The sequence below is a fragment of the Apostichopus japonicus genome, chromosome 4 (assembly GCF_037975245.1).
Source record: "Apostichopus japonicus isolate 1M-3 chromosome 4, ASM3797524v1, whole genome shotgun sequence".
Classification (NCBI taxonomy): Eukaryota; Metazoa; Echinodermata; class Holothuroidea; order Aspidochirotida; family Stichopodidae; genus Apostichopus; species Apostichopus japonicus.
Window position 1 is genome coordinate 19330487 of NC_092564.1, and position 11058 is coordinate 19341544.

General features: G+C 36.5%; 1 protein-coding gene across 1 annotated transcript; it reads left to right on the forward strand.

The window, feature by feature from the left end:
• Positions 1 to 646: 646 nt before the first annotated feature.
• LOC139966725 (charged multivesicular body protein 5-like) lies at positions 647 to 8936 on the forward strand. The gene is made up of 7 exons (XM_071970034.1): positions 647 to 886; positions 2193 to 2297; positions 3350 to 3396; positions 4301 to 4466; positions 5484 to 5595; positions 6796 to 6908; positions 7193 to 8936. The coding sequence occupies exons 1-7, from the start codon at positions 818 to 820 to the stop codon at positions 7241 to 7243; spliced, it is 663 nt and encodes a 220-aa protein (XP_071826135.1). The 5' UTR covers positions 647 to 817; the 3' UTR covers positions 7244 to 8936.
• Positions 8937 to 11058: the final 2122 nt, after the last annotated feature.

Sequence of the window (11058 nt, forward strand, 5' to 3'; positions counted from 1 at the left end):
TTTTCTTAATGATTCGTGCAAAAGAAAGAAAACCTTGACTGACTTTCTATTGTAAAAATCAATTTACATTAAATATAAACACGTACTGACGAAGAATGAAACTGCATACACTGGTGTAGGCCTACAATAAGTTCTTCTTACAATTCTCTATTTTATTTTATTTTTAAATTATTAATATTATTTTATTGTCTTTTGTTTTGTTTTGTTCCCCCCTCCTCTTTATTTTAACCAACCATCGGAGAAACTTCTTCATGCCAATTGAATATGTCTAGAAGGCCTACTAAGTGGTGGTATGTAGTGGGCCATGAATAGGTATGTATCATAGAAATTGAAGTAGGTCAACTTCTGTGGCATATATCCAATTTGTGGAGCTAAGTTGAGACATATCACAGTGCTTTTCAGTCGGTGAAATACTTTTTTGATGATGAGTAACATACTCATTGGTAAAAGATCAATAGTAAATGCTCTCGATTTAGACAAATATCACCACTTTAGTTTGCAAACAAGAGACGTAAGCATGACCAAGAACACAACCATGTTTAGTAATGATGTCATTGATATGACGTAATTGCTCATTTCGTGTAGACACACAATACGTTGATTCAGAGTCTGGCGACTATGACAAGTTTGGTGTTTTGGTGAACTTGATCAACAGTAGCCTACGCTTTTAGTACTAGCCTAGACCTACAATAGCAATCAGCTGGCAAAACTAACATAGCCTAGCACAGTACGAGTACGTAACGGATAAGGCAACAACGAAACAACAACAAATCAAGACTTTTTTCTGTAAGAACTTTCCCAGTAAATTGAACCGAAGATGAATCGTCTTTTTGGAACTGGAAAACCTAAGCAACCACCACCAAATCTGAGTGATACAATCTCCAATGTGCGTGACGTCTCTGCATAATTTGTAACGTAACATAACGCTAGGCTTCATATTACTTATTGTTAGTACTAGCCTAAAACTTCATATAGCGTTGCGCCTAACGTTAGACCTTTACCAAGCCTAAGCTGCGGCAGGTGTTACCGAGTGTTTTGGTGTTACTGAGAGGCTTATCCTAAGTATTCTTATGCCTGCACTAATGCTCAAGAAGTTACAACACTAGCAGCATATTGTATCCATAGGTGTGTTCAATGATCGATCTACTCCAACCACACAGAAAGGTTCCTGTTAGTGTTATTCTAAGCTCACACCTTTGGAAGATAACATGGTGAAAAGCGAGGAGACCAACCCTCCTACAGTGAACAACTTCCCTCCCACCCCACCTGCTGCATGTACCAATTTTGCTACAGCCCTTTTAACTCAAACAGCATTGGTGATTGGGAATACAAAGTTCATTTAGACTAATTTTAAGTATGTATAATCAAAATGTTTAGATACCAAACAGCACAAACAGGAAGGTGTACAGCCCACCCAAATCCCTGCAAGTACAACTTGTACAACATTGTTACATTATACTAAGGTCACTTGGAATTTGATTCACCTACACAACGACAGTTCATCATAAACAAAATCATTATTGTTATTACTTATATTTCCCCAAATAGGAATATAACTTGGCAAAGTTATTTTGAAAACTCCACAATGAAATTGTAGGTGCAAGATGCCAGAATTAACTTTTTTGGCAACTTTAAACGGTTAAGTGTGTATAAGGGACTGGCAAAAGCACTATTTGCTATCGGAAGTCTTCTAAAAGATAATAGTGATGTAGCAAAATAAGTGATTTCCGTATATTTACCTATGATTTCACTGATTGCTGACTTAAATCTCCTATTCACTATAGCCCAGTTTTAATTTATGTTTTAAGACCAGTTTTAAATGGGTACCTACTCCTAATTTTTGACAAGCCATTTTCAATGCCTGCATTTGCCATCAATGTAGGATAAGGTCGTATAGCTAGGGTCAAACAAGATATAAAGTTAACATTTGTGGTATACCTATTACAAAATTCTTATGCTGGTTCCTTAAGCTTTGACCTGTAGGTGTACACATTAAGTTTGTCACTTCTCAAGGGAAGATCTTCTTGGGGACAATGTCCATATGAATCAAAATGCATTCAATGTTAATGTAACCCTCTTGCCGGGTTTAACATCGTCGTAAAATTTAAGGTATACATTACATTCTGTAAATCTAATGAAACTTATTAGTTGACTTCTTACTATCATATTTGTTTTGTTTCTGCATTCTCTAGGTTGACAGCAGAGGAGAATCAATAGAAAAGAAAATATCTAAGCTTGACTTAGAATTGAAAAAATACAAAGATCAGATGAAGAAAATGAGAGAAGGTCCATCAAAGGTGAGAAGTTTATTTTTATTATGATTTCCTGGTTGTTTGTTACAGTCATAACAGATGGAATTATAATTTATGTCACATATCCTTAGCTCCTGACATTTTCAAACTCTTTCTAGTTCTTACTTTCTGGAATCAGCACCCTCTCCAACCCTACTGCATATTCTACTAGAAGCAATTGTCTGAATTATCCTGGTACCACGTATTCTTCAAACTTTGTTTTTCAAAATGTAAGCACTGATATACGGAAAATGCTTCGATCATCTGAATAATCATCATACACTATTCACACAGAAATAATCATTGTTGGCTTGGTTGGGTACAGTGTAGATATTTGTTTTATAAAATAAATCATTTTCCTCTCAACTTTACTGTATATATATTTCTGTTTATTATTATTTATTTTTTTTTCCTTTGAACAAACTTTCATCCTTACAGTACTCATCTCTAATTACTCTAACTTTGAATTTCATTTCCAATACATTATTATTTTAGTAATCAAAGAAATCATGTTGTGTGCAGTTGAGTTCAGTGCATCAACTATTTTCATGACATGAATCTATTAATTGTGTATCGATATAGTCTACCTGAATGCCTCAACTATATTCGAAATAGTATATATATGTGGATATCATATTGTGTGCAGTTGAGTTCAGGGCATCAACTATGCTCATGACAATGAATCTTTTAATCCTGTATAGTATATATAGTTGACCTGAATGCCTAAACTATATTGGAAATTTGCACACATATGTTGATACATATGGTGTATAATCATCCCGAAAGTATTAACAAAGATTCGTTTGTATGCTTTGTCTTTTCACATAAGTGTTGACAGAGTTTAATAATGTGAATTATAACCTTGGCCAAATGACCTACAGAAATGGGGTTATTTTTTTGGGGGGGGGGGGACTGGTTTGCAGTTCCAATTATGTAGTGACTCTCAGTGACTAGACCTACCCCAGTTTATATTCTGTGATTTTGTTTTAATTATCAGGCAGTCAGTGTTAAGACTTTGTACATTCAACATGTATTCCTATACTTTGTTTACTTTGCAGAATATAGTTAAACAAAGAGCCATGAGGATACTTAAACAGAAAAGAACGTAAGTTTTTCAAATTGGTTTGATAGCGAAGTCTTAAGCAACTTTTTAAATCTGATTAATGTTATACCATTGGATTTGCTTAATGTTATGTATAGTTTCCATCCACATGTTTCTATTTTGGTGCCTTACTGTCAGTCACAAATCTGTTTTTTTTGTTCTACCTTAATACCTTTTCTTCATGGTTTGAGTTAACTGTAGTAACTTGTACCCCAGATTTTGAAAAAATATAGAAACTTCAGTTTTAAAGCCTTAATAATGCTTGAATGATTCAACTTGTTTTGATTTTTAAGGCACATAATCCCATTGTTATATGAACTGTAAACAATCATCAATAGACCAACAAATTTCCAGTCAGTGTTTACATTGTTGATGTGCTTATACATGTATCTACATAGAATGTGGATTTTCTTTCAAATGCACTTCTCTGCTGCTCTCTGGGTTTATCAAATCAGATTTGGGTGTGTTTCTTGGTTACATGGTATGCATGGTACTACAGCTTCTGACTGGCAAACCCCCCACCTCCCCATCCCTACTTCCAGCAATGAAATGGCTATATATGTACAGCCACCAACTAAGCTCTGTATAGGTCATATAGTAGAGTGCAGAGCTTGTTACCCAGAAGTCACAGCATTGACTCCCAATCAAGCCAAATTTTGGCTTTTTTTTCCAGGGTTAACACATTGTTGTCTGATTAAGTGCATGAATCTGAAAACTGCACAACTTTTCACATTGTTGTCCGCTGGACATTTGTAACAGCAATTAAAATACTAACAAAAATTAGATATTTCATATCCTTGTTTGATAATGACCTGTGCATTACCGTCGCAGTCCTTATATTTCACACTTTTCAAATACGAGTCAGGAAAGGGTTAGACAACTAATTTCCTCCATCCCGTTCTTTTAGGTACGAAGGCCAGCTCGAGAATTTAAGACAGCAATCTTTCAATATGGAGCAAGCCAACTACGCCACACAGACGTTGAAAGATACCAAAACCACAGTGGATGCCATGAAGCTGGGTGTTAAAGAAATGAAGAAGGAATACAAGAAGGTCAACCTCGATCAAATAGAGGTCAGGAAAAACAGAAAACTTTTCTATTTTTCATTCTCTTTTTTGGGGAGGGACGGGGGGGGGGGGGTGGGTGAAACAACCAATATAGTCTGATCAATCATTAGTTTGATAAGTATCTCAGTAAATTAAAATGGCATGCCATGAAGAGCTAACTTTCATGGGAACACTTTGTAACTTATGAAAGTAACATCTGACATTTAGGACTTCCTTTTCGAAGTTTCATGTTGGAAGCATTGTGTTGTTGTTGTCACAGCATATTTGAGGATGCATTATAATCAGGAGAGAGTGCATTGGTCGATACAGCTTTAATAGCAAGTGAATGTTTACATATATATGCAGTATGTGACCCATTCTGTCAAAACCAAGGAATGTATGTCCACAAATACAGTATATATAGTAGTATTGTCCATTGAAGCGACAATAAGGAAGGCGAAAACTTAGTCCATGTGGGGTAAATTTTTCATTTCATTTTTGGGCCATCAAAATTGTTTGTGCTTTTGTCAATTTTTAAATTTGTAAAATATGCCAACATTTCAGACGGAAAAGTTGACGTTGAAAAGTATTTTCATGTCAGATGCAAAAGACACTAACGGTGCCTAAATGTTTTCGGAATTATACTCGGGCATATTTAAAACGATGGCTAGGGTTTTACTTCACACATTTATTAAAATTTGAGGAGTTTTGAAAGACTTTTGCTGACATTGTTTGCAAAGGATTTAGAATCTCACAATCCCAGAGTTCTAGACACCATTTTTGGGGGGAGGGGGGGGGAGGGAGTCCTACCCTTATCCATCAATTCAGTAACTTAGGTAGAATACTGGATTACTGGATCCTCACTAAAGAGACATTAGTTTCATATGTACAGTTACAGCGATAATAAGGGACTAACACACAGAGAAGTAATGAAGTATAAAAATGTTCGAAATTATTCAAAATTAAAACAGCTCGCTGAAAAGTAAATAAATATGAATACAAAATTGCTCATCATTATTTGCTGGAATTGTAATCCTCTTGCAGGATCTTCAAGACGATTTGTCAGACATGTTGGAAATGACGGACGAGGTCCAAGACGTCCTAGGGAGAAGTTACAACGTCGGAGAGGACGTCGATGAAGCAGATTTAGAAGCAGGTTGGTTTTGCTTCTTTATCAGGATCGAATAAGGTGTTTTATGAGAGATTTGACCTTCACAGATGGTTGTGTATGAATTAAAACCCAGAAACACCTGATGACCACGAAACAGAAAAAAGACTACATTTATGTGCCAGAATTCTCCAATAAATGACTATCAAATGACCATCAAAACAAAACAAAAAAATGGAATCACATCTCCATCTTCAATTATAGTGTTAATTGTGTATAAAGTGTATGTTTGAGTTGCCAACTAGTTGCAAAATAAGTATAATAGGCAGTTAGTACCATTAACTGTGGCAGGTTTGAAGTTAGGTATGTATGTACAGTATGTATTTTAGATCACAGGAACTCGCGAAGAAGCCTCATTGGCTTATCAAAGTCGCACGCTGACTGAAGTCAGTCTCTAACATTCATATTGAACATCTATTATTATGAATTGTCAACAATTGTCGACAACTCTGTAACTGGACGACATACATTAATCTTGGGATAACTTTGAGGGCCACGTTAAGATGAATGATGTTATATGAGTGCATTCGATTATGTCTGTGCAGCTTTCCAACAGGTTTGTTACACAAGGGAGGCTATACCTTGATTCCACGAACACAGCTGTGAACATGGGTCATACCAGTGGCTTTGGGGGGGGGGGACTGGGCCATACTATCTATTGAACAATGAACTCATAGCTTTTGTGTAATGGAGCCCAATATTAAAAGAGTGCTCATGAATTGCACTTGAGTGTTTAAACCGAAAAAGCAAACTTAATACAGTAACTGCTACATTTCCTAATAATACTGTATGTATAGGTCAGTAACAGGGATCATATCAAATGCACAGAGACATACACGATACTTCCTAGTAGCTTGTTACAGATAATTAAATAATTAGACCAGTATTAAATATAAGTTCCAATTATTTCAAGAATCTTTGGCTCCCACCACCAATGCGATGATCTTTGCACCTTCGTAGTTGAGTGTCATAAAAGTGAAACGTGTCAGTTGGCAATTTCATTGTCTCTGGTGCAGAGTTGCTGGGCTAAAGTATACATAAAAATCAGAGTCGAAAGTGTACAGCTGAGACCTTCTCACACGACTTGACAAACTTTATAACGCAGCTTTGATATGATTCTCAAAACAGTGCACGCTTTAGATATTTCATATAAATTTCATGTTTTTTGTTTTTTGTCATCTCTTTCAGAATTAGAGGCTCTGGGTGATGACATGTTCGCTGAGGATGACAGCTCGTACTTGGACGAGCCAATCAACGCACCAGCAGCTCCTGAGACCGCACCAGGCGGAGAATCTATGAAGGTTTGTATTTCGTAGAAGACATTCATATTCAGCTGTGCTGTGTACCGTAAAGCTTGTGTTATTAGTACATCAATTACCTAGGCAGGCCTGACAAGAGGGGTGGGAGGTGGGGGATTTACTGCTCCAGGGCCCAGAGGTCAATTATAGGGCTGGAAGAAATTTTGTATTGCATTGAGTTACTGGGACCTACATGCATTTGTATGAGGACAAGGGGAAGAAATGTTTTTTCATTAGTTATAATATAAATGCTGTTCTAATATACTATTTTTCCCCTTTCATTTCAGGATGGTGTATTAGTTGATGAATTTGGCCTTCCCCAACTCCCAGCATCTTGATTCAAGTGTAACAATTGATCCTGTGTAAATAGTTCGGACGATTGATGGTCCTTCGCCATTACTCTCATCTCTACAAATCTCAAAGCAAGTGTAACATCAAATACTTTTGGAAAGCTATGTGATATTATGGGCAAGAAAGCACTAGAACTCTCATTTAATTTATGGGTTATTCATTTCATGTGGTTTTATTTTAATATTTCTCAAGAAAAGCATTTTTTGTTGTTTTGTAGATAGACAGTGAAGCTAAATGTAAAACTCTTTAACAAGTGAAGGTAGTGAAGTCTGATGCATTTGGAATGATAGTTCGTATTAATGTTTCATTATTTAATGAATTAACTGTACAATTAGCTCACCGCAGAAAACGTAAAAACTGGAATCGAGATTTAGTTCTATGCATTTCTTTCTAAAAGGTTACAAAGAAAACATGGTTACAGAAATTTAAGCATCGCATATAAAATTCTTATTGGTTAATGAAAGGTGTCTTAATTTAAAGTTAATTTATAATAAGTTGGCACTTGTTTCTCTCTTGCCTGACCATGTGGTGTAGCAATAGGAAGCAAATCTCCACACAAAAAAATAAAATATTCCCCTTCCCCCTCCCCCTCCCTTCCTTCCTAAACCTACCCTGATTAAAGCCAATTTCAAGTTTGTCCCCAAGTTCATTTTACATGAAAAATAAGATAGTGATAAGGTTTGTATGTATTTTTGATCCTCCTGCAAGCAGGAACTCGCGAAGAAGCCTCATAGGCTTATCAAAGCCGCAAGCTGACAGAAGTCAGTTTCTTAGATTCATATTTAGCGTCCATGATTATGAATTGTCAACAACTCTGTAACTGGAGGACATACTTAACGACATACTGGACGACAAGGTGTAATGAAACTTTAACCTCTCCCTTCTAAGAAAGTTTCGCCTGTCAAATGAAGTCCTTTACCCTTGGTAAATCGTAACTTCATGAAAAAAAAACATCTCTAACTTGATCTATATTTTCTGATTTTTTTTGGTAGTCTGTGTATTTGATTGTCTTGTATAATCAATCTTGTACAAGATTAAAGAGCCAGATTCCATTATCAGTAGGATTAATCGATCAAAGCCTTCAAGATTCTGTTAATCATAATGTCGAATTTGAAAAGCACATTTTTCAGGTTTTAATTGAGCAGTCTTTAAAGTATTCTTTTTGAATTATACTTTGTGAAATTGTTTACTGAATAACTATAATTTGTCAAGATGGAGTCTCAATAATGAGTAATTTAAATGCTGCTTTCTTCTGTGGTAATCTTGATGTGATTGTGTACGAAAAATTCCTACCGAAAGTTCTTCTTCCCCCTCATAACAGAGATATAGACTTGGAGAGTGTTCGGTATTGAATTATTAGCAACAGCTTTGGCCTTGTAACTGCACAATTTTAACATATAGACAGAGTGTAGCCATACTGGGGAGCATGTGAGCTTGTCAACATTTCATTACCATTGTACTTTTTTGGGGGATCTTATTGCTGCATGGCACGATATTCAAATTTATGTGAGAACCAATTCAGTTAATGTCTGTATGCAATTAACCCAATATTCCACTCCTGTAAACTCATCTGTTATATTTTATTATGTAAGAAAAGAAAAGAGATTTGGCATGTGAAATATTACTTACGACTCTTTTGTAGAAATATATATTGGTTATGAGCAAACCTAATAACTCAAATATCTTTTCCTTCTTTTTTTTCCTTCTTTTTATTAAACCCGAGTCCTAAAATTAATTCTCAAACTCTAAAAGGTATGTTAGTTTGTTGTGTACATGAAAAAGTTTACCTAATGTATTCATCTAAAGGATATCAGTATTGGCCACAAATATGCTAGAAATTTAGCAATAATGGTCACCAATGATCAAAATTTCAAGAAGCATTTCACTGTCACTCTTAAGGTAGTTATCCACACTGAGACATTTTAATCTGTTTCTAACATTGGCTGTTTTAACATATACCATGAATGTCTGTGAAAACAAGGAGACGACTAAGATCCTCCAAGAGGATACGTTGAACAGTTGTAGCAATTTTTGTAGCATGCTGAAAGTTTGGGACAATACTCATGGCCTATAATAAGCCATGCCAAGGGTGGAGACAATATCAAGAAGTTGATCGACCTACATAGCCTCCTGGATTCAGCATCCACAATTCTCTTGTCCAATTGAACACAATTCTATCTTGATTCTATCAAACCCTTAGAAGAACGATCCATCCAAATCTAATACCACAACCCTACCATGATGTCTTATATTCTGTCGGTTCAAATTTGTATAAATATAAAATAAAACTGATAGCAAACTGCTTATCCACTAGAGAGCCTGTGTAAGAGAATATGTAAAAGTAAGTTGGCCTGACGTTTCGATCCTAGCAGGATCTTCTTTAAAGGCTAAATGCAGTGGCGGCCGAACCGGGGGGGGGGGGGGCTTGGGGGGCTCAGCCCCCAATGAAAAAGTTGAGGGGGAAAATGCATGACAAGCCCCCCCCAATATTTACCAAGGCTCCGAACGTGCATCTGCCCATTTTTTAATGCATACTTGTTGATCTGTCCGATGCACACATATACTATATGGGTGTAATAATTAAATATGATAATTGATTGTCTGTATCATGCCTCATCGAAAATTAGTGTTTTAAATAAGAGGGTAATAAGCTAAACGCTACACTCATCAACATTTGCGTTTACACTACGAGTACAAGCAAGGCGTGGAACATGGCTTTATATTTAAACGCAATCAATTATTGAACAAAAACACAATATTAGCATTTCACCTGTGCTGTATAGGGTACATGCATTCATGACATGATGACAGTGCTAGGTGATAGAAATTTGTTGGCAACTGCACATGGTTTTGGAATTGCCCATTTGTTGACATTAAGAAATGCTTTCTGTTTTATCTTATGACATTTATTTAATTCAGGGGCTTCGGAGCCGGTACGGGCAGGTCCGGCGAACGGACCAATATTCACGACGCAAAAAAAGAAAAGAAAAGAAAAGAAAGTAGGACTAAAAAATGGAAAACAAAAAATCTCTGAGGTATATGTTTCAATAATTTTCAATAATGATGACGGCAAGTAGGCTAAATTTGACTACTCTAGCATGGCAGGGGTTTTGTTTTCAAGCTCGGGAAGTGCCATTTCCTGCAATCTGGGAGGCGTATTTTCAAAATCTTCTCCATTACGCTACGTGCCAACCATGGTGGCGCGTAGCTTAGTTTGACCTACCAAACGTCTCCCCGATAATTATGATAGTTGGCCACACTCTGAACCGCCGTACCAATCAAAAATAGCTTCCGACGCCCTTGTAATTATTGCATTTAATTGCAAGTAGTAATTTACTACACTCAAAAACGTCTTTGCGAGTACACGTCGAGTAATAGCTTCTCTCTTAAAACACCATCGAATATACAAATTACAATGTTTTTACAGATTTTTATGTGCAATCTGCAGGCTTGAGAGTCTCAAGCCTGCAATTTCTCAGATTGCACGTAAAAATCTGTAAAAACATTGAGACCCATGTTTTAGGGCTAGGTATTTGCAGCATTAAACACTTGGGAAGTGCCGTTTCCGGCCATCTGTGGGGTTTAAGAAACCCAAAATTTTCTTGTACGCTCTGCGCCAACCGATGGTGGCGCTCCGCTTAGATAGTCTCCACATATTAGCCCCTCCCAATAATTTTCCCGTTCCGCTGCGCCTGGCTAAATGACAAGTAACAGTAACAGAAGGGACAAAAAACCCACACAGAATACTGACAGGTTGATGAGCATGGTGAACACAAAGAGATAGATGTAAGGGGATTAGTAG